At 37.9% G+C, this 25,106-nt stretch overlaps 1 protein-coding gene across 32 annotated transcripts in view; it reads right to left on the minus strand.

Annotated features, from left to right (window-relative positions):
* LOC149020119 (PHD finger-containing protein 6-like) overlaps positions 1-24,591 on the minus strand; it is a 46,464-nt gene extending 21,873 nt beyond the window's left edge. For 7 of the 32 annotated variants that reach the window (XM_089148201.1, XM_089148200.1, XM_089148198.1 and 4 more), the window contains exons 1-7: positions 24,149-24,591; positions 21,894-24,042; positions 21,073-21,204; positions 20,405-20,502; positions 18,498-19,943; positions 15,127-15,273; positions 12,664-12,825 (exon numbers count right to left, since the gene is read on the minus strand). Coding sequence is in view for 25 of the 32 variants with exons in the window: in XM_089148182.1 (XP_089004308.1) it covers positions 12,664-12,675 (12 nt within the window). In the remaining 7 variants the exon portion in view is untranslated. The other 25 variants (XM_089148182.1, XM_089148173.1, XM_089148181.1 and 22 more) reach the window with 25 other exon arrangements.
* Between the last annotated feature and the right edge of the window lie 515 nt (positions 24,592-25,106).

Below are 25,106 nucleotides of genomic sequence, written 5' to 3' on the forward strand. Positions count from 1 at the left end.
TATATAGATTTGTCTGTCAATCAACTTAGGTATTGTCAAAAGAACATATGAATTCGAGCTGGACATATCATCAATAGAATCAAGTATTGCCAATTATTAATTAATGTCTACAACTGGAAAAAAAAAGTTGCAGAACCTGTTTCAGTGATTTGAACAATCAAAAAATTCATCCATTGAAAGAGAAATTATGAATCTTAGCCAAACTAAGTTAAAGAGAAAGCATACAAGAGTAGCAAGCTCCCTAATATAGGAATCGGACTCCACTTAATCAAGTCCGGTTCATGAATACTCTTTCCATACTAAGCCTAACTGGGGAACGACATATCTAGCAATGAAAGATTGACTCCATTTGAGTTTTTAAACCTTCGTCTTTGTTATTTTTAAGTAAAGAGTAAGAAACACGGGGGGGGGGGGGTGATCCAATTCAGTCAGATCCAAATCACAACAACAATAGCAAGATCATGCAAAATCCGAATCAACATTGAGCAAATACAGTTTGATCTGTAAACTATGGGGAAGAAAGAAAAAAAAAAGAACAATCAAAGTGGAGCCAAACCAACATGAAAATGATTTCCAACTCATCTTCCTACAAGGTGCTCGTATCATACTCCGAAGCTTACTACTAAGCTCAAAACTCACTGAATAATTCAAATCAGAGCAGGCACTTAAAGAAACAAAATAAACTATGAACAACAGAAAAGCAAAAACCTGCTTCTTTTGGCTCCAAAGGAAGCCACGACTTTGGATCCTCCAGACTTGGGAATTATATTTAATTCAACTTGCAATTACAGTAGTTTGAGGCTTTATTTGTAGCCTGAAACTAAGAAACAAATAGGACTAAAACAAGGAAACCTCATTAACCTCGAACTAAAGTTCTAATAATAATTAGGACATAACCACTCACATAAAAAAAGAACTCCACCAAAATTTGCTATGGAGAAATCTACTTAGGCTTCTCAGAGTAAAAATGACACCTAGTAAAAGATCAACTCAAACTAGGGGATCCCAACTCAAAAAGAAATCACACCAAGATAAGCACTCACAACACACTAATCAAACGGGAAAATAAAAATAGATCTAGAGTCCTGACGACAAACTAGAATCTAAAAGACCTAATCCTAGGATAGCACCAATCATGCAAGATTACAAAAAAACCCTAGTCAAGTATCCAAGGATTCAGAGAAGTACCCAAAAGCCCCGTGGAGCCATAGCAAATTGTTTACATTTTTTTACTCCTTTTGAAGCGTGCATCTCCGGAAGAATGTCGCCATCATTTGATTTTAATGAATCCTCTCAAGATCTTCGTCTTGAACTCGTCCTTGAATTTTGTAGTCATGTGGGGAGGGAAACACAAGTGTTGTGGCCGGCACCATCCCAGAAAAAATAACTCACACAGTGTAGGATGCAAGAAATGAAGCCTTCAAGCTTTGTGTTTAAAGAACCCTGAGGTACGTTGAATTTGATATGCTTGTGCTAAAAGTTAGTAGAAAAGATTAAACCTATAATTTTTTAGTGGAGTGGAGGAAACATCTATTGTGCAACAGCGTGAAAAGTTAGTAGGCAGATTTCTAGCGAAGTGAGAACGAGAAGAATGTAGTCTTCGAATAGGCATGCAAGAAAAGGACAATGTGCTCGAAATCTGTTATCATGCTATCATGGGCATCTCCGGTGACATCTCCTACAGTGTGAATCTTCTTGCCGACGGTAGGTGGTACATACTCTAGCGCGTAGAAAGCTTACATGGTTATGCTTCCAAAGTCTTACTTTAAAATCGTTGAGGGTATCGTAACCTGTAAAAGACTTCTGAAATTGAAGAAACGCTAACTCTTATATCATCGATTCGCCTCCAAAGGAAGCCACGACTTTGGTTCCTCCAGACTTGGGAATTTTATTTAATTCAACTTGCAATTACAAAGAGTTTGAGGCTTTATTTGTAGCCCTAAACTAAGAAACAAATAAGACTAAAACTAGAAAACCTCATTAACCTCGAACTAACATTCTAATACTAATTAGGACTTAACCACTCACATAAAAAAAAAACTCCACCATAATTTGCTCTGGAGAAATCTACTTAGGCTTCTCAGAGTAAAAATGACACCTAGTTAAATACTAACTCAAACTAGGGGATCCCAACACAACAAGAAATCACACCAAAGTAAGGACTCACAAACACTAATCAAATAGGAATATAAAAATAGATCTAGAGTCCTGATGACAAACTAGAATCTAAAAGACCCAATCCTAGGACACCACCAACCATGAAAAATTACAAAAAAAAAAAAAAAAAAAAAAAAAAAAAAAACCTAGTTAGGCATCCTAGACTTCGAAGATGTAACCATAAGCCTGTGGAGCCCTAGAAAACTCTTTGCATTTTTTTCCTCCTTCAAAGCGTTCATCATCTGAAGAATGTAGCTATCATTTGATTTTAATGAATCCTCTCGAGATCTTCGTTTTGAACTCGTCCTCGAATTTTGCAATCATGTGGGGGAGGGAAACACAAGTGTTGTAGCCGGCATGACCGCAGAAAAAAAACTCCCGTAGCATATGAATGCGACAAATGAAGACTTCAAGCTTTCTCTTTAAAGAACCGTCAAGTATGTTGAATTTGATATGCTCGTGCTCATAGTTTGTGGAAAAGATCCAACCTCGAATTTCGTAGTACAGTGGAGGAAACATCTCTTGTGCAACAATGTGAAAAGTAGTAGGCAGATTTCTGGCAAAGTTAGAATGTGAAGAACGTAATCTTTGGATACGCAGCAAGACAAAGACAATGTGCTCGAAATCTATCATTATGCTATCATGTGCGTCTCTGGTGCCATCTCCTGCCATGTGAATCTTCCTACAGACGGTAGGTGGTACATACTCTAGCGCGTTGAGAGTTTGGGGTAACGCTATCAAAGAGTTACTTACCTCGCAACTAATCTGGGACAGGGTTTGGATGATCTCCGCTTGCTTTGAGATGGTTCAGGGCAGCTGCCCTTGTACAAGACAACTGAAATTGAAGAACGCGGACTCTTAAATCATCTATTCTAAACAAAGCCATGGCTTTGGTTCCAACAGACTCGAAAAAGTTTATTCAATTCAACATGTAATTACAGCAGTTAGAGGCATTATTCGTAGCCTTAAACTGAGAAACAAAGAGGACTAAACCTAAGAAGCCTCATTAACTTCAAACTAACAATCTATTAATAATTAGGACTTAGCTTAACCACTCACATAAAAAAAGAACTCCACCATAATTTACTCTCGAGAAATCTGCTTAGGCTTCTCAAAGTAAAAATGACACCTAGTTAAACATCAACTCAAACTAGGGGATCCAAACACAACAAGAGATCCCACCTTAATAACGACTCGACAATAAATCACACCCCACTGACAAACGAGAAAATAAAAATGATATAGAGTCCCAACAACGAACTAGAATCTATAGGACCAAAACCTAGGACACCACTAATCATGCAAGATTACAAAAACACCCTAGTCAAGGATCCAAGGATTCAGAGAAGTACCAAAAAGCCTCGTGGAGCTATAGCAAACTGTTTACATTATTTGCCACCTTTTTGAAGCGTGCATCTCCTGAAGAATGTCGCTATCATCTGATTGTAATGAATCCACTCGAGTTCTTCGTTTTAAATTCGTCCTCGAATTTTGTAGGCATGTGGGGAGGCAAACACGTGTTGTGGCCGGCACCATCCCATAAAAAATAACTCCCATAGTGTAGGATGCAAGAAATGAAGCCTTCAAGCTTTCTCTTTAAGGAACCCTGAGGTACGTCGTATTTGATATCATCGTGCTCAAAGTTAGTAGAAAAGATTAAACAAAGAATTTTTTAGTGGAGTCGAGGAAACATCTATTGTGCAAAAGCGTGAAAAGTAAGTAGGCAGATTTCTGGCTAAGTTAGAACGAGAAGAATGTAGTCTTTGAAAAAGCATGCAAGAAAAGGACAATGTGCTCGAAATCTGTCATCATGCTATCATGGGCATCTCCGGGTGAATCTTCCTGCCGACGGTAGGTGGTACATACTCTAGCACGTAGAAAGCTTACAAGGTAATGCTTCCAAAGTCTTACTTTAAAATCATTGAGGGCAGCTGCTCCAGTAAAAGACTTCTAAAATTGAAGAAACGCTAACTCTTAAATCATCGATTCGCCTCCAAAGGAAGCCACGACTTTGGTTCCTCCAGACTTGGGAATTTATTTTATTCAACTTGCAATTACAGTAGTTTTGAGGCTTTATTTGTAGCCTTAAACTAAGAAACAAATAGTGCTAAATCTATGAAACCTCATTAACCTCGAACTAACATTCTAACAATAATTAGGACTTAACCACTCACATAAAAAAAGAACTCCACCATAATGTGCTCTGAAGAAATCTCCAAAGGCTTCTCAAAGTAAAAATGACACCTAGTAAAAGATCAACTCAAACTAGGGGATCCCAACACAACAAGAAATCACACCAAAATAAGGACTCACAACACACTAAACAAATGGGAAAATAAAAAATAGATCTAGAGTCCTGACGAAGAACTAGAATCTAAAAGACCCAATCCTAGAACACCACCAATCATGCAAGATTACAAAAAAACCCTAGTCAAGGATCCAAGGATTCAGAAAAGTACCCAAAAGCCCCATGGAGCCATAGCAAAAAGTTTACATTTTTTTACTCCTTTTTTAAGCGTGCTTCTCCTAAAGAATGTCGCTATCATTTGATTTTGATGAATCCTCTCGAGATCTTCGTTTTGAACTCGTCCTCGAATTTTGTAGTCATGTGGGGAGGGAAACACAAGTGTTGTGGCTGGCACGATCCAAGAAAAAATAACTCCCGTAGTGTAGGAAGCAAGAAGTGAAACTTTCAAGCTTTCTCTTCAAGGAACCTTGAGGTATGTTGAATTTGATATCATCGAGCTAAAAGTTAGTAGAAAAGATTAAACCTAGAATTTATTAGTGGAGTGCAAGAAACATCTATCGTGCAACAGCGTGAAAAGTTAGTACCCAGATTTCTGGCGAAGTGAGAACGAGAAGAATGCAGTCTTTGAATAAGCATGCAAGAAAAGGACAATGTGCTCGAAATCTGTCATCATGCTATTATGGGAGTCTCCGATGCCATCTCTTGCCGTTTGAATCTTCCTGGCGACGGTAGGCGGTACATACTCTAGCGCGTAGAAAGCTTACAAGGTAATGCTTCCAAAGTCTTACTTTAAAATCGTTGAGGGTAGCATCTCCTGTAAAAGACTTCTAAAATTGAAGAAATGCTAACTCTTAAATCATCGATTCGCCTCCAAAGGAAGCCATGACTTTGGTTCCTCCAGACTTAGGAATTTTATTTTATTCAACTTGCAATTACAGTAGTTTGAGGCTTTATTTGTAGCCTTAAACTAAGAAACAAATAGTGCTAAATCTATGAAACCTCATTAACCTCGAACTAACATTCTAATAATAATTAGGACTTAACCACTCACATAAAAAAAGAACTCCACCATAATGTGCTCTGAAGAAATCTCCAAAGGCTTCTTAAAGTAAAAATGACACCTAGTAAAAGATCAACTCAAACTAGGGGATCCCAACACAACAAGAAATCACACCAAAATAAGGACTCACAACACACTAAACAAATGGGAAAATAAAAAATAGATCTAGAGTCCTGACGAAGAACTAGAATCTAAAAGACCCAATCCTAGAACACCACCAATCATGCAAGATTACAAAAAAACCCTAGTCAAGGATCCAAGGATTCAGAAAAGTACCCAAAAGCCCCATGGAGCCATAGCAAAAAGTTTACATTTTTTTACTCCTTTTTTAAGCGTGCTTCTCCTAAAGAATGTCGCTATCATTTGATTTTGATGAATCCTCTCGAGATCTTCGTTTTGAACTCGTCCTCGAATTTTGTAGTCATGTGGGGAGGGAAACACAAGTGTTGTGGCTGGCACGATCCAAGAAAAAATAACTCCCGTAGTGTAGGAAGCAAGAAGTGAAACTTTCAAGCTTTCTCTTCAAGGAACCTTGAGGTATGTTGAATTTGATATCATCGAGCTAAAAGTTAGTAGAAAAGATTAAACCTAGAATTTATTAGTGGAGTGCAGGAAACATCTATCGTGCAACAGCGTGAAAAGTTAGTACCCAGATTTCTGGCGAAGTGAGAACGAGAAGAATGCAGTCTTTGAATAAGCATGCAAGAAAAGGACAATGTGCTCGAAATCTGTCATCATGCTATTATGGGAGTCTCCGATGCCATCTCTTGCCGTTTGAATCTTCCTGGCGACGGTAGGCGGTACATACTCTAGCGCGTAGAAAGCTTACAAGGTAATGCTTCCAAAGTCTTACTTTAAAATCGTTGAGGGCAGCTGCTCCGGTAAAAGACTTCTGAAATTGAAGAAACGCTAACTCTTATATCATCGATTCGCCTCCAAAGGAAGCCACGACTTTGGTTCCTCCAGACTTGGGAATTTTATTTTATTCAACTTGCAATTACAGTAGTTTTGAGGCTTTATTTGTAGCCTTAAATTAAGAAACAAATAGGTCTAAAACTATGAAACCACATCAACCTTAAACTAACATTCTAATAATAATTAGGACTTAACCACTCGAATAAAAAAAGAACTCCACCATAATTTGCTCTGGAGAAATCTACTAAGGCTTCTCAGAGTAAAAATAACACCTAGTTAAAGATCAACTCAAACTTGGGGATCCCAACACAACAAGAAATCACACCAAAATAAGGACTCACAACACACTAATCAAACGGGAAAAAAAAATAGATCTAGAGTCCTGACGACGAACTAGAATCTAAAAGACCCAATCCTAGAACACCACCAATCATGCAAGATTACAAAAAAACCCTAGTCAAGCATCGAAGGATTCAGAGAAGTACCCAAAAGCCCTGTGGAGCCATAGCAAACAGTTTACATTTTTTACTCCTTTTTGAAGCGTGCTTCTCCTGAAGAATGTCGCTATCATTTGATTTTGATGAATCCTCTCGAGATCTTCGTTTTGAACTCGTCCTCGAATTTGTAGTCATGTGGGGAGGGAAACACAAGTGTAGTGGCCGGCACGATCCAAGAAAAAATAACTCTCCTAGTGTAGGAAGCAAGAAATGAAACTTTCAACCTTTCTCTTCAAGGACCTTGAGGTATGCTGAATTTGATATCATCGAGCTAAAAGTTAGTAGAAAAGATTAAACCTAGAATTTATTATTGGAGTGGAGGAAACATCTATTGTGCAACAGCGTGAAAAGTTAGTAGCAGATTTCTGGCGAAGTGAGAACGAGAACAATGTAGTCTTTGAATAAGCATGCAAGAAAAGGACAATGTGCTCGAAATTTGTCATCATGCTATCATGGGCGTCTCTAGTGCCGTCTCCTGCTGCGTGAATCTTATTGCCGACGGTAGGTGGTACATACTCTAGAGCATAGAAAGCTTACAGGGTAATGCTTCCAAAGTCTTACTTTAAAATCGTTGAGGGCAGCTGCTCCAGACTTCTGAAATTAAAGAAACGTTAACTCTTAAATCATCAATTCACCTCCAAAGGAAGCCACGACGTTGGTTCCTCCAAACTTGGGAATTTTATTTAATTCAACTTGCAATTACAGTAGTTTGAGGCTTTATTTGTAACCTTAAACTAAGAAACAAATAGGACTAAAACTAGAAAACCTCATTAACCTCGAACTAACATTCTGATAATAATTAGGACATAACCACTCACATAAAAAAAGAACTCCACCATAATTTGCTCTGGAAAAATCTACTTAGGCTTCTCAGAGTAAAAATAACACCTAGTTAAAGATCAACTCAAACTAGGGAATCCCAACACAACAAGAAATCACACCAAAACAAGGACTCACAACACACTAATCAAACGGGAAAATAAAAATAGAGCTAGACTCCTGATGACGAACTAGAATCTAAAAGACCCAATCCTAGCACACCAGCAATCATGCAAGATTACAAAAAAAACCCTAGTCAAGGATCCAAGGATTCAAAGAAGTACCCAAAATCCACGTGGAGCCTTAGCAAACTGTATACATTTTTTTCTTCCTTTTTGAAGCATGCATCTCCTGAAGAATGTCGCTATCATTTAATTTTAATGAATCCTCTCGAGATCTTCGTTTTGAACTCGTCCTCGAATTTTGTAGCCATGTGGGGAGGGAAACACAACTGTTGTGGCTGGCACCATCCCAGAAAAAATAACTCCCCCAGTGTAGGATGCAAGAAATGAAGCCTTCAAGCTTTCTCTTTAAGGAGCCCTGAGGTATGTTGAATTTGATATCATCGTGCTAAAAGTTTGTAGAAAAGATTAAACCTATAATTTTTTAGTGGAGTGGAGGAAAAATCTATTGTGTAACAGCGTGAAAAGTTAGTAGGCAGATTTCTGGCGAAGTGAGAAAGAGAAGAATGCAGCCTTTGAATAAGCATGCAAGAAAAGGACAATGTGCTCGAAATCTGTCATCATGCTATCATTGGCGTCTCCGGTGCCGTCTCCTGCCATGTGAACCTACCTGTCGACGGTAGGTGGTACATACTCTAGCGCGTTGAGAGTTTGGGGTAACGCTATCAAAGTGTTACTTACCTCGCAGCTAATCTGGGACAGGGTTTGGATGATCTCCTCTTGCTTTGAGATGGTTCAGGGCAGCTGCTCTTGTAAAAGACTACTGAAATTGAAGAATGCGGACGCTTAAATCATCCATTCGCCTCCAAACGAAGTCATGGCTTTGGTTCCACCAGACTCAAAAATTTTATTCATTTCAACTTGTAATTACAACAGTTAGAGGCTTTATTTGTAGCCTTAAACTAAGAAACAAATAGGACATAAACCAGGAAACCTCATTAACTTCAAACTAACATTTTAATAATAATTAGGACTCAACTTAACCACTCACATAAAGAATGAACTCCACCATAATTTACACTGGAGAAATCTATTAAGGCTTCCCAGAGTAAAAATGACACCTAATTAAACATCAACTCAAATTAAGGTATCCAAACACAGCAAGGAATCACACATAAATAAGGACTCGACAATGACTCACAACACACTGATCAAAGGAGAAAATAAAAATAGATCTAGAGTCCCAAGTGTTGTGGCCGGCACGACCCATAAAAAAACTCCCGTAGTGTAAGAATGCTACAAATGAAGCCTTCAAGCATTCTGTTTAAAAAACCCTTTGGTAAATTGAATTTGATACGCTTGTGCTAAAAGTTAGTAAAAAAGATTAAACCTCGAATTATTTAGTGCAGTGGAGGAAATTATTGTGCAACAAATAAAGTTAGCGAAGCGAGAACGAGAAGAATGTAGTCTTTGAATACGCATGCAAGAGCAAGACAAGGACAACGTGCTCAAAATCTGTCGTCATGCTATCATGGGCGTCTCCGGTTCCATCTCCTGCCGTGTGATTCTTCTAGCCAACAGCTGGTGGTACATACTTTAGCGCGTAGAGAGCTTGCAGGATAGTGCTTTCAAAGTGTTACTTACCTTATAACTAATCCAGGAAAGGGTTTGGGATGGTCACCGCTTACTTTGAGATGGTTGAGGGCAGCTACTCCTGTAAAAGACTGCTGAAATTGAAGAAACGCGAACTCTTAAATCATATATTCGCCTCCATAGGAAGCCACGACTTTAGTTCCACTAGACTCAAAAATTTTATTCAATTCCACTTGCAATTACAGCAGTTGGAGGCATTATTTGTGGCCTTAAACTGAGAAACAAAGAGGACTAAAACTAGGAAACCTCATTAACTTCATACTAACAATCTAATAATAATTAGGACTTAGCTTAACCACTCACATAAAAAAAGAACTCCATAATTTACTCTCGAGAAATAGGCTTAGGCTTCTCAGAGTAAAAATGACACCTAGTTAAACATCAACTCAAACTAGGGGATCCAAACACAACAAGAGATCCCAACTTAATAACGATTCGGTATAAATCATAACCCACTAACAAACGAGAAAATAAAAATGATCTAGAGTCCGGACAAAGAACTAGAATCTATAGGACCAAACCTAGGACACCACCAATCATGCAAGATTACCAAAAAAAACCCTAGTCAGGGATCCAAGGATTCGGAGAAGTACCCAAAAGCCCCGTGGAGCCATAGCAAATTGTTTACATTTTTTTCCTCCTTTTTGAGCGTGCATCTCTGAAGAATGTCGCTATCATTTGATTTAATGAATCCTCTCGAGTTCTTCGTTTTAAACTCATCCTCGAATTTTGTAGTCATGTGGGGAGGGAAACACAAGTGTTGTGGCCGGCATGATCCCCGAAAAAATAACTCCCATAGTGTAGGATGCAAGAAATGAAGCCTTCAAGCTTTGTGTTTAAAGAACCCTGAGGTACGTTGAATTTGATATGTTCGTGCTAAAAGTTAGTAGAAAAGATTAAACCTCAAATTATTTAGTGCAGTAGAGGAAACATCTATTGTGCAACAATGTCAAAAGTTAGTACGCAGACTTATGGCGAACTGAGAACGAGAACAATGTAGTCTTTGAATACGCATGCAAGACAAGGACAACGTGCTCGAAATCTATCGTCGTGCTATCATGGGTGTCTCCGGTTCCGTCTCCTGTCGTGTGATTCTTCTAGCCGATAGCTTGTGGTACATACTTTAGCACGTGGAGAGCTTGCAGGATAGCACTTTCAAAGTGTTACTTACCTTGTAGCTAATTCAGGACAAGGTTTGGGATGGTTTCCCATTACTTTGAGATGGTTGAGGGCAGCTACTCCTGTAAAAGACTGCTGAAATTGAAGAAACGCGAACTCTTAAATCATCTATTCACCTCCAAAGGAAGCCACGGCTTTGGTTCCACCAGACTCAAAAATTTTATTCAATTCCACTTGCAATTACAGCAGTTGGAGGCGTTATTTGTATCCTTAAACTTAGAAACAAAGAGGACTAAAACTTGGAAACCTCATTAACTTCAAACTAACAATCTAATAAAAATTAGGACTTAGCTTAACCAGTCACATAAAAAAAGAACTCCACCATAATTACTCTCGAGAAATCTGCTTAGGCTTCTCAGAGTAACAATGACACCTAGTTAAACATCAACTCAAACTAAGGGATCCAAACACAACAAGAGATCCCACCTTAATAACGACTCGGCAATAAATCACAACCCACTGACAAACGAGAAAAGTTAGTAGAAAAGATTAAACCTAGAATTTTCTAGTGCAATGGAGGAAACATCTATTGTGCAACAGCGTGAAAAGTTAGTAGGCAGATTTCTGGCGAAGTGAGAACGAGAAGAATGTAGTCTTTGAATAAGTATACAAGACAAGGACAATGCGCTCGAAATCTGTCATATGCTATCATGGGCTTCTCCGGTGCCGTCTCCTGCCGTGTGAATCTTCCTGCCGACGGTAGGTGGTACATACTCTAGCGCATAGAGAGCTTATAGGGTAATCCTTTCAAAGTGTTACTTACCTTGCAGCTAATATGGGACTGGGTTTGGGATGGTCTCTGCTTACTTTGAGACAGTTGAGGGCAGCTTGTAAAAGACTGCTGAAATTGAAGAACGTGAACTTTTGAATCATTTATTCGCCTCCAAAGGAAGCCACAACTTTGGTTCCTCCAGACTCGAAAATTTTATTCAATTCAACTTGCAATTACTGTAGTTAGGGGCTTTTTTTTGTAGCCTTAAACTAAGAAACAAATAGGACTAAAACTAGGAAACCTAATTAACTTCAAACTGACATTCTAATAGTAAATAGGACTCTAACTTGACTAACAACCACTCGCATAACAAAAAAACTCCACCATAATTTACTCTGGAGAAATCTACTTAGGCTTCTAAGAATAAAAATAACTCCTAGTTAAAGAACAACTCAAACTAGGGGATCCCAACACAACAAGAAATCACACCTAAATAAGGACACGACAATAACTCACAACACACTAAACAAATGAGAAAATAAAAATAGATCTATAGTATCAACAACGAACTAGAATCTATGGGAACCAGACCTAGGACACCACCAATTACGCAAAATTACAACGATATGCTAGTTAGGGATCCTAGGGTTCGGAGAAGTAACCACAAGCCCCGTCGAGCCGTAGGAAACGGTTTACATTTACTTCCTACATCTTGAAGCGTTCATCTCCTGAAGAATGTGGCTATCATTTAATTTTAATGAATCCTCTCAAGATCTTCGGTGTGAACTCGTCCTCGAATATTTAAGTCATGTGGGGAGAGAAACACGTGTTGCGGCTGGCACGATCCCATAAAAAAAATCCCGCAGCATAAGAATGCTAAAAATGAACCCTTGAGGCTTTCTTTTTAAAGAACCCCGAGGTATGTTGAATTTGATATGCTCGTGCTCAAAGTTACTAAAAAGATTAAACTCTGAGGCAGTTTCAATGTTTGAAGCCTACAACCAGATGGTTGCAAGTGTGCAAAGGCTTGCCCCACTAAAAGGGCATTTCGTTTGCATTAAGTTAACATTTTATCACTTGCTAGGTGAGTCAGTTTCACTTTCAATGACCTAATGGTTTGAAATGGAAAAGATCACCTAATTCATATACAATATCTAGCCCAAATGAAGACATTGTGCAATTATATTTCCATGCATATAACCCTACCATTCTACCCTGCATCTACAATTAATGAAGTTGCAGTAAAAGAAATCGGTGAAATATAAAAGTAACTAATTATTTCAAATCTCAGACGTACTTACCCCATCAACCATCAGATGACACCTTAGAGGCTGGAGAACGCCATATTATGCCAAGCTTGACAGCAATCTAGATAAGGTAAAAAGCCATTTGAGCACTGTCACTCTTTTTCTTTTTTTTTGGGTACCCATTTTGGTGCTTCACTGAGAAAAGAAGATAGGAATCTGGCATGACAAGTGGAGAAAGAAAGAAATAAAGGTAAGGCACATCAAAATGCAGATATGGGTACCGTATTGACAGACCCAAGTCCCAACATTCCTTTACAACTAATTTACATGGGTTGACAACAATCCTTCTTAAGCTTTAATTAATAGTAATTTCCAAGAGTTCTCAAACAAAAATAGAGATGCAAATAAAAGGTACAAGTCAGCAACAGTCAAGGCTGTCATTTGAACCAAGGTAAAACATTCAGATTTTCATGGAATTCCAACAACTTCAAAACCGGAATATTTTGGTAAACTTCATACATAATCGAATATTCATTTTGTGTCTTGTGAGAAATACTTCACCAAATTTCTAAAGGCCTAAGCCAAGCATGCCTATCTTAGTTGCCTCGTCAAGGATAATTCCCGTATTGATTACTTTCTATATCCCATTTCTTAGATGCCCAAACTACTCTTCTAAATCATAGCCAACTGTAACTCTCTAAACCATATACTGATCACACAATGTTTCAAACCACCACTCCATTTCATCGATCCAACTTCCACGTGTAAACATCATTACAACCTTCTTTATTTAAAATTGACCCAGATATCTAGGTTAATCACTTTATTCATTATTCACCACTTGTTATCCATTTAGTGGAGCCAAAGTTACACACCATAAAGCTGTCTTCAATCTACTACTCTTAAAACCTCTAGAAGGTTGAGCCATGGTGGGAGATCTCGTGAGATCTCGCCGAGATCTCACGAAATATCTCATTTTTTCACCTTGGCGAGATGAGATGGAGGGCGAGAGCAAAGAGTTGGGATATCTCGCTCGAGATCTCGCCATATCTCGCCCGGATCTCATTTGGAACTCTCAATTTTTACCTTTTTTGTGGAATTTGGCTAAATTTTCACTTGCAACTACTCTTAGCACATCTACAACAAGGAAGATCAATCATTCTCTACTTGTCTTATGAATTTATGATTTAATGACTTATATAGAACTTCTAATGGTTGTATAATTATTTTATTCTTGAAAATTGAGATTGTGATACTCATATGGATGGAATTTTGATAACATTTAAGTTAGTTGATGCATTTGATATACTTGCTTTTCATTTATATGTCTTAAAGGTTCTATATTACATGTTGTATAACATTGCATTCCCTAATCCTACTACATTTTGATTTCACACTATGGGTAGACTTAGAAATCATACATAGGGTTGTTTCTAACAAATCCAAGGCCACCAACGTGTTCAAAAGGCCTTAAATAAGATAAATATCAAGTTTCAACCCAATTGGGACCCTAAAACCCACCGAGTTGACGCCTAAAAAATTGTATATCTCGACCGAGATCTCACCGAGATGGTCGAGATCTCTCTTTTTCAAGGTGGTGAGATCTTTCTCGAGAGCGAAATCTTCTACCATGGGTTGAGCCCTATAACTCCAAAATTAGAATTCATCCTTGCTGGTCTCATTAAACAAAACAAAAGCATCAGCAAAAGCCATACAAAACATAACCTCCTTGGACACTCCAACTTAAGTCATCAATGATAAATGTGAATTCATCCTAAATAGCTCTCTAAGAAACCAGATGTTAGTATGTTACTCTGCCCTAGTTCGGATTACATATATGCCACTCGGGAATGGGCAGATATAACGGGGATTCAGGGAATGCGCAGCACACTAACCGTAACCCTCAATCAAAGTGTGACCCCCAAATCCCACGTGTCGCCCCTATCACCTTTTCCCTAAACTAACCCTTAAAATTTAAGAGAGCGAAATCTTCGGCAGAAACTTTCAAGAGTCATTGATTTAGGACCCATAGTTCTATTCCAAAAGCCACATTTCCTATTCAGTCCCAAAGACCCTAGAATATCCCCTTAGCCCTTAACTAAAATTCCCTTCGTCGCTTGTTTTCCTATTTTCCTGGTGGCACTAGCCCTTGTTTTCAGTCCCCATTCAAGGCTATATCAAAGGCACTTTCCATGTTTTAAACCCGCAATCCAATGATTGCAATGGTGCAACTTATACAAAGGCTGCCCTACAAAAGGGGCATTTTTCCGCATTTAGTTAAGACATTTCCCACTTGTTTAGTGGGTTGGTTTCGCTCTTGACCTATTGGCTTCAAATGGAATAGTCCAACTAATTCAGCTACATGAACAAGCCCAAATGTAAACATTCTTTATGCAACTACATTTCCATGCATATGCTTAGAATTATACCTTGTATCTACAAATTAAGGAGCTGCGATAATAGAGATTAAACCAGCAGGATATCCAACTAACTAATTGCTTCAAATCTCAAATGTACCTGACTTGCAAACCATCAAGTGATCCAGATAATACAACCTCCAAGGCTAAGGAATGCCATATTAGGTCAGCAATATGGAGAGGGGTAAAAAGCCTCTAATCACCATCAAGCCTCCTCCATTTCTTATCTAGTGTTGTTGGTGCTTCGCTAAGAATGGAAGATATGAATCAGTTATTTCTAGTGGTGAAAGAAAGAATAAAGACGATGAGCTTATAAAAGCACTTAAAAAAGCTAGATACGTCATTCCATTGAGAACAACTAATTTTGCATGGGTTGACAACAATTCGTCTTTCAGGGATTATTCAAAATCTCTGAATGTTTGAAATGACTTGAGCATCAATTTAAGTGAAAAATCAAAAACAGCTTCACATCTACTACCATAGACTGAAACTAGGTTTTTAGGTATGCTTCTCATATTTTATTTTTAAAACAAAAAGAATAAATGTATAATCCTATTAGTGCTTATTTTAATTTTTTCTTAATAAACACTCTCTTGGTACCATCCAAAATATAACACCTACATTTCTACTTGCCGCACGTACACTGCACGTGGAACTTTACTAGTAAATTGAGAAAATAAGAATCAGGAAGAAAGACCAAAAAAACAAACAGAATTCTCATTCTATATGTATGCTATAGTTGTTTAAATGTGAAGTTTCCCCTTCATCTTCACGGAATCAGATTTGGTCATCCATAGGGTAATAATACCCCATGCTTTACTTATTAGTTTTAAGTTTCTAGTTGTAGCTGGATTCATGGGTCTACTTTGGTTGGATTCTTTTGTTCTATTTTTCTTGAGAGATCATATTTCGTTCTTGTTTCAGATTGATATTCTGGTCACATTACTCGTACCTGATTGCTGCCGTAACCCTTCAGTAACTGCTAGTTTAATTTTTCAAGTATGATTTTCACTGTTGGGTTGGAAGTTGGAAATGGGAACCAGAAAGCCACCTAATTGTAGAATCCCAATTTTAATAAGCTCCCATAGCTACAAATCTTACCATCAGATCTCCATTTGAAGTATCTAAACCAACTAAAACTTGACATAATGAAAGAAAATCAATTTATAACAGCATTTAAATTAAGGGCAATTATAGTGGCCACCCTTTTATGTATGTAGCCGGCCCCATTTAGCCGGTATAAGGCTTCTTCTTGTTGATGTTGCATAGTGGCTCCCTTTTATTTATGCAAGTGTACACTAGTAACTCTCTATAAGTCTATATTAAGAAGTGATCTAAACCAAGGAGGATGGGATGTATGAAATTTCAGATCTTTCCAGTCTTGGGCAATATTAGGGTTTTGGGGCTTGGGTTGGATGGTTTTGAAAGGCTATGGGAATCTCTAATTGGGTAAATGTTGGTGGTCTAAGGGATCCAAGAAGATTAGGTATCTTTCCAAAACCTTGTGGTGAGAAGGAAACAGTTGCAGGGTTGGTCAAATGGGGAACTCTTGGGTGGATCTTTGAGAACCTTTCCAAGTCTTTTCTCTATTTCTTGCTTTCTTTTCTTATTCTGGTTTGCCACAAGAAACAGAGAGGCTGAGAGGTGGGGGAAGACTAAAAGGGTTATCGTAGGGCTGAGGAAGTGGGGAAATGATCCTAGAAGGATCGTAGGAGAGTGGGAAAGGGTCTTAGGGGTCTGTGCAGGGTAACGGAGGGGTCCTAGGTGGTTTGCGTTGGCAGGGGGTGGGGATTCTATCTTGTGCAGGAGCAGAACAGGGAAGGGAGGGCTGCCATAGGTTGGAAAGATGCTGGCCTTTGCTAGGATTGATCTGAGTTGAGATTTGCAGGTTGAAAACTGATGATGAATGCTGGAACTGCAGAACTGAATTGAGAAGTCTAAAAAGGAGAAATTAAGACAACCACAGGGTTCCCCTCAAAGGAACCTGCTAATACCTCCTTGGGTGCAATACTTCAAAATTTTATTCATCAAAACTGATTTCCTGAGGTAGGCATGAGAATATATAAAATAAAATTTAAAAAAGACCTAGCTGACTTAAACTTGGAATCTTTACTAAAGTAAACAACCTCAACTGAAATAAGAAACTCTTTGGGATTCTGTAATCAGATTAGAAATCCAACTAAAACACTAATAAATGAAAAGCGACATAAAAGGAGAAAATACCCAAGGGTTGGGCTCTTGTGGCTTCTGTTGGGCCTCTTTTTGCTGTTCACATCAAAAAGTAACTAATTTAGGGATGCTAAATTAGTAACTTTTAGATACACTTCTAGCCGATCCTAAAACAGGCCCATGTCAAACCAACGAAGAACCAGACCAAGTAAACTCAACTCTAGACCTGATTTAAGCCTCTGTTCCTGAGGAAATATTTCCGCTAAAACCTCTGATTCACCTCATGAGACTCCTACATTGAATTAGTAGATCATAGACATACTCAAAGGTTGTAGTGGTGCTACTAATTACAGTTGATATCACATATGCCATAGGCCCATAACTATCATACACTGTATCAAATAGTTCATGCTTCTATGGTATAGTTCAAGAATATCCTAAAAGGTGTTGTAAGAATTGATTCCTAGACAACAAATTGGAGAAGAAAGGTGATAGGAACCTCCTAGCGACCCTGCAAAATAAGGAAGACCCAAGTAGAACACAACAAGAAAGTAAGCAATACCCTGGTTATAATGGTGCCAATTACTCCCCTACAGTAACATGCCGCCCTCAGCCAAACGCTGCCCAAAGACATATTAACCGATGCCTCTCCTCACATTTAACCCCTTATAACCCCACCAAGTGCTGACATTTATGGTAACCAAACCCCCTCTCCCCTCCACGTGTCCTGCTCCACGGCCCTGGTTATAATGGTGCCAATTACCCCCTACAGTAACATGCTGCCCTCAACCAAAGGCTGCCCAAAGACACACATATTAACCAATGCCTCTCCTCGCATTTAACCCCTTATAACCCCACCAAGTGCTGACATTTATGGTAGCCAACCCCCTCTCCGCTCCACGTGTCCTGCTCCATGGCCCTACCAAAAGGCCTTGTGAATCTTCTATATCATTGAAAAGAATACATTTTGGCTTTCGACCGGATCTCTCCCATTCTCAAAGCTGCAAGGCAAAGCAACCATATTACAAAGCAGGAGGTCCCAAGATAACTATGTGCTCCTAATGTTGTTTAGTGTACCAAGAGGACAGGTTCTAATTCTAAATCACAATTGGATCATAACTTCTGCCTAGTTGCCATATGCAGACCAGAAGAAGTCGTAATATCAAAAATATTCAATTCAAAGTTCTTCACCGAGTGTAGATAGCAACATATATAGCATCAATAGCTGTTAAAACTTGAGAAAAGGAAGAATGAACTGAAAAGCAAATTATTTGTGAGGACATACAGACCATAGCTACATACCTCAATAACACAAAAAATATCAAGACGGTGATTCTTTGACTCATCAACAGGGCCTGCATATAAGGTGACATTTAGAGTACATTCATGTGAACACTGTTTATCTAAAGCAGAAAAATTATGGAACAAACATACCAAGTAACACAAACAAGTGATGTGCAAGAGCATCAGCCATTAATTGCAAGTCATTTAGAGAATTTTTGTAATGAGAAAAAACATAAAGGGCCATCATTCTCTGCAGGGTTTAAAAAGCAAAAGAACTAAACTATATGTTAATGAACAAAAAGAATGGATATATTAGAGGCTCAACAAATGACCACAACAATACCTGCAAAAATAACTCACTGTCTTTGTGATAGGAGAAGAGTGTAATCTCTATTTACATAATACAGATCACATCCACTTGGAGGTGGCAACCAACAAGCAACAGAAGAAATATCAACAGTAATAGCGCAATCTTCTATTAGAGTTCTCCGAATTGGACAGGAGTTGACAGCTGGATCACTGGGGCTCTATGGGTGTATTGACCTCTATGGATCGGCATTTCAACGAGAATTAGCAAGAGGCCGTTCAACCACTATTAGGCCAAGCCATGGCTTCAGGTCAGGGAAGGAAAAAGAGAAACTAAATATGCTTCTAAGTAGAGTGCACTAAAGATGCCAACACCAGGCAATAGCTAACTAGTAAACTTAAATCTATAGCCATGGTATAAAGTCTTTTGGACCATGCAGATAAGCTGTGACTTTGGACCACCATGTCAAAATTTTCACCTTCTCAATATACTTAATATTGAATTCTAACCTACAGATATTAGGGATGGAGCTCGTAGCATCCAGACACAGTAAACTATGTAACCAAGATTCAATTGGATCACTAGAAGCATATCGGATAGCCTCACTGAGTTCAACCTTCTTGAAAACTCTACCTGCATCCATCCAAACATATTAATATAAGACTGTACAATTTTTGGACAATGATACATGAAAAGTATATAATTTGGTGAGACATATATATCTAACAAAATGTCCAAAAATTGAAGAGTTGCTTTCAAGCTAATGTAGTGTGCGGTACCCATTCACGGTTGTTGAGAGGAAGACCGAATATGGACCAAGCAAAGACTTTAAAAACTGGCAATGGAATTGCCGCTGCTTCATCAACAACTAACAGTTCAACTTGGGAAAGCTTTTCATGTTCATGTGGCTGCAGATACGGTTAGGAGAAAAATAAAGATTAAACAAGAAAGACGGGGCAGAGAAGAACATTCACCAAAAAAATAGACCTGAAATGTTGATGGGAAAAGCATTCAAAAGAATATGTTCCTGATGCAGTCAACCAACCTAGACAATGAACTAGGAATCAAAGATCAGAATGGCAACCCCACAAGCAAGATTTGAACTATTTTCTGACAAAAAAAGGTTGACAGTTTCGGTGATCTTTGCTTTCAGCATCCTGTTCAGGAAAGAAATAAAGAATGCAGTAATGAAGAAGGATAAGAGTTAAGGAGTTGTTCTCCAACTTGTTCTACGACTGAACAATATTTATGAACAGTAACTTGGAGATAAGAAGGAGAGGGGAGAAAAGTTCACAGCTCAGATGACTCTTGAATAAGTAACTCATCAATTGGTTAATCTGATAGTTACAACTTCATATTAAAAAAACTTAAACAAGTGTATTAAGTAAATTTCAAATACTAGGAACACCTAGATATATTAAACAGCTAGCGAGCAACTTAATGGTGTAAAACACAAACAAAAGTCAGCCATACAAGATGAATAACAGCTCATAAGTGTCTATGCCTATTTGTGGATAAACTTCAATTGTTAAATGTGGCATCATGAAATAAGATCATGACATGTGTAAAACAATCATAATATTTTTTAAAACTTCATTAATTCGTATTCACGATTCACCTGAATTGTTCACCTGTGCTGTTTGTAGATATTTATCTTCACAGTTGCCTTCTTGAACTCAGGATTGGCACTTTTCACTGCATCATAATCTAGATGCCCTGTCAAATGAATAAAATTTGAAATTAATAGGATAACAAACAAACTGAAAACACAGACACACATTTCTTCCTGAAACATAGACATTAAAAACAAAATATTCATTGTCCAGGTTCAGGCTTTGGAAATCAACTTCTTTTGAAATCTCTTTGACAATCATTTTCTATACCTTAATCAAATGATTCTACCCTCCAATTTTTGTTCTAAGTTATAATGCAGTTCTTCCTCTTACGCTTGTTTTTCTACATTATATTTATCTCATAATGTACTTAATTCTACCAAAGCCTACTAGACATTTATAAGACAGCCAACCGAACACCACAAAAAATGCAAACATAATTCCAAGCTGGGGTGTTTACCTTACATCCAAGAGTGTCAAATCCCTTGCAAATGAACTCAAACAGAGTTTTCAAGTTTTCAGGACTAGGTGCAGTTACAAAAATATTTGAATACCTCAAGGAAAATGAAACACCATTGTCAACCAAGGAAAACCAAATAGGAACTGCACCAAACATTGTTAAGTGATTCATAATCCTTGCAACGACTAGGAATAAGCTTGCCGACACAAATACCTTAAAGTTTGAGATTGAGAAGCCAGTATAGGAACTGCATGAAGCTTGGTGCCATTTTGACCATATATAACATGCATGACATTGTAGAGCTTGAGTTCTCATCAATATCTGGAGTTCCTTGATAGGACGGACCTGTAGAAGCACAAGAAAGAATAAACAAGAAAAAAGGGAAAATGACTTAAATATTCAATATGGTTACAATGACCAAACTGCACACTTTTCAGAAATATTGAACACAATTACAGATCGATATAAAACCAGGAAAATAAAGCATGGCAAAATACAGAAAACAACACCGCTCATGTAAGAAATCAACTTCCAGCCATACATATTACATCTTTAACCATAGTATCCCACACTACATATTTCCGTCTAAATTTTTAGATGTTTGCATTTCAATCATTTGAAATTATCAATGTTAGTCTCGTCTGCTTGTTTTTTACTGCATTATACACATGATTTTAAATCAAAGGTGCAAACAACTCCACACTCTTGTGTTTTAAAATAAAGCACAAGTTTCTAAAATTTTCAGACAGAATTTGCCCTCAAAACCTCCGCATAGTAGAATGCTTAGAAGTTATAACTTATATTAACTACTTCATTTGAAGAAAAATAAATAACTAAATAAGAAGTAGATTTACCGATGCTGGGTTTTTCACTTTAAATGCATAGCAATAAATTTGCTCTTCACTTCCTCCTTTCTTATCCACAACTGAAACTTCCCAACTGACCAATGTCTTACACAACCCTTCCCCACCCCAGCCTTATTCAATATGTGAATGGTAGTCTAAGTACTACAAAAGGAAACTCAAAAAGACCACCTTCAGTACTTGAAGATGGACCACTACCACTATTGCAGATGAAAGCATCAAAACCAGTTGCACTCAGTCCTCCTGAGAGCAGAAAAGATTGCATCTCAAACATGATCAGTGCTGTAGACAATTTGAACCCTACAATTCCAGAAGTCTTAGCAGGCCCTGCAGCATTACAGACCACCCGACTGTTTTCAAGCAGATCTGAGTATCCAGTTCACATCAGTAACAAAAATGTGTTTCATCCTTCTGAATGATAGGAACTTATTGACGGTGTTAGGATATGATTTCTCAATGTTCCCAGATTGACATGTAAGGCTTTTGGAAGCCCGATACAGAATCAATCACATTCTGAATTCTGCCTGATAGAAGATATAATCATTGTCTCATCAAATTCATGAATACCTCAATTGACAGGAAGCAATTGAATTTTTGCTACCTAAAAATAAAACCCTCATGATAATAATCTTAAGATAGAGATTGTTTGGCCACTCAGGTCACAAATAAGAGTTAAAGAGACAACTATAAATTATAAATTATACTTGCTGAATTATTTTTGTTTCATGTAATTTGAAGAAAAGAAAAAAAAAAAGAAGGAAGAAGAAGATAAATTCATGATTTTTTATACAAGCTGCTCTACTGAGTATAATGAAAAGTCCAATAAAAGCAGAGTCACATCATTTGGGAAACGGGAAGCTGCATAATTCAACATATTGTCCCTCTTACCTCAGGCATTGGAAAACAACAAAATTGAAGTTGGGATAAGGCTAAAATTATCCATGTATTAAGTATTAACTCTTAAACATAAACTTGCAACCACAAAAGAAAAGGGGGGAAAATACTACCCTTAAACATACCAGTAGGATGTTGATCTTACTGGTACTGTTCCACGGTGCAAATCCCATATGACAGCTTACTGGAGCTCTAAATATTAGGAACTGTTAATTCATGAATATTGAACTGCTGTGCTATTTAACTAAGTGGTCAGTGGACTTTCTCTTCAGAAAAGGGCAGAGCATGCCAATATGATTCAGCATTAAAAGCCATAGAAGTTGGGGCAGAATAGAACATATTTTCTCCTTCCGTCAACTTTTAAGGGCCATTTTTTGAATATTAGAATTTGTCTGCTACTCTGGTGCCTGCCTTGAGTGCCTTCTGAAAAGTTATGGAGTTACCTACCCAACAAGACCGAGATCATGCAATTTGAGTAATGCCATGACAGTCATGGCTAATTTATAAAGGGCAGTTACTCTCACGACGGCTTCTATTTCTTCCCTCCCCATTGGGGAATTTTCTTCCTAAATATTTGGCAGTTGTAGTTTAAGAACTTAGCTTCCTATCAGCCGTCAAAAACAACAAATATATATTAAAAATGAAAAACAAAACTGGGATCGCTACCACTTCTCCGCCTCAACCCCTCCAGAGGCACACAGCAAAAGAGGAAAATTTAGTAAATAGACAAACAGAGATCACACCAGCAATGCAAGTTCAGGACCAGTCAACTATTTATATGAAAAATAAAATAAAATAAACATGGAAAAGCAGACATTTCAGATATACGTTAGGAATTTCAGGTGAGAAAGCAAATGAAAACAGATCAAAAAGCTTCAAACCCCATTTCTCATCAAACCTTCAAATCCATTCGATTGATCAAACCTCGAAAAATGATCAAGCCCCCAATCCACGAAACCTTAACTCACCTAAAAGGCAACTTGATATCAAAATCTGGTACTCGATCAAAGAAGGAAACTATATCCAACTTCCAGTTGCAGTCAAATAAAATAGGGAGCTGATGAGATGAGACTAACCGTAGTAGCTTTTGAGGGAAGGTCTTTCAGTTGTTCTGCTTCACACCGAAGAAGAATAGCTCTGCAGAGGGGAAGCAGAACAACCGAAAGACCCGGAGTGACTTGCTAGGAGTTTAATTGGGGTAACCCTAGAGCCGTTCCTCCTACACCTTCTACTCTGAGTACTTGATGGGGTTGGAGTCGCATCCATGGCACTTATTGGCACCAAATCGAGAGGACAGTGGAGAAGGTGTGAGAGCTGTGCGTGTTCGTCTTTTGCAATTAGGGTTGCCGCCAGGAGATGAGAAGGTGTTACAATCGCACTTGAGTATGAATCATTCGGAGAAGAAGGCCCTACAATCGATATTATCCTGGAAAAAAAAAACAATGTTTAGAACTAAGAAGTCAACCATATCAAACGAAACAGCATTGTCATTAGATTTCACAATGAGAAGATGTCGAGGATAGTGTTCGCACCGCTCTGGTGTTGTTGCAAGTAGAATCAGAAGAACACAAGGGTTTGTCAACTAAGTTGCTCCTAACACCATTGAAATTAACAGGAAACAAAATGAAACAAAATCCGACAGAACGACAAATCTACAATCCTAGCAAGTAAACAAATGAAGAGTGAGAGCATCAGAAAAACTTAGTGGCTCGTGAGACGATCTCCACTTTCTCTGACAGAGATCACAAGCTCTTGTACTTTGATCTCGCTCATAGGGTTGGAAAGCTCTTCCTTTGAAGCCATAGCTTGCTGTAACTGAGCCCCCATAGCATTAGACGATTGCTTTACCCAAAAAGAAAAAGGCATTAGTCGTTTGGTACAAGCATGGTAACCACTTCAACGTTTCTTCTTCCTCAACTTTTCTTCTTCCTTTATTGCTAAAAAAATTAAGTGACGTTTCGTCTTCCGTGGTTGGGAGTTGTTTCACCCATTGTATTTATTGTTATTAGGAAATAAATGTTTTTAATTAATTTGTTTAATTGACAATTATAGACATCATTTATTAGTAATACAAATGTCTAACTGGTTGAATATAGAGGGATATACAAGGAAAACGAAATGTAGTCATGTCTTTTGAATTCATACTTTTATAATAGTAGTATAATATAATAATAGTATGATTTGTTTAATTGACAATTATAGACATCATTTATTAGTAATACAAATGTCTAACTGATTGAATATAGAGGGGTATAGAAGGAAAACGAAATGTAGTCGTGTCCTTTTATTAGTAAGTAATACAAATGTCTAACTGATTGAATTTAGAGGGGTATAGAAGGAGAAAAAAAATGTAGCCGTGTCCTTTGAGTTCATACTTTTATAATAACTAGTAATAATGCACGTGCATATGCACCTGTGATGTGTTCTCCGAAATCATTTCTCACGATTGAACTATAGGTAAGTAGTAGATTAATTATTTTTAAAGGAAGA

Source organism: Hakea prostrata, chromosome 3 (assembly GCF_041222555.1).
Source record: "Hakea prostrata isolate BN-2017 chromosome 3, UWA_Hpros_2, whole genome shotgun sequence".
Lineage (NCBI taxonomy): Eukaryota > Viridiplantae > Streptophyta > Magnoliopsida > Proteales > Proteaceae > Hakea > Hakea prostrata.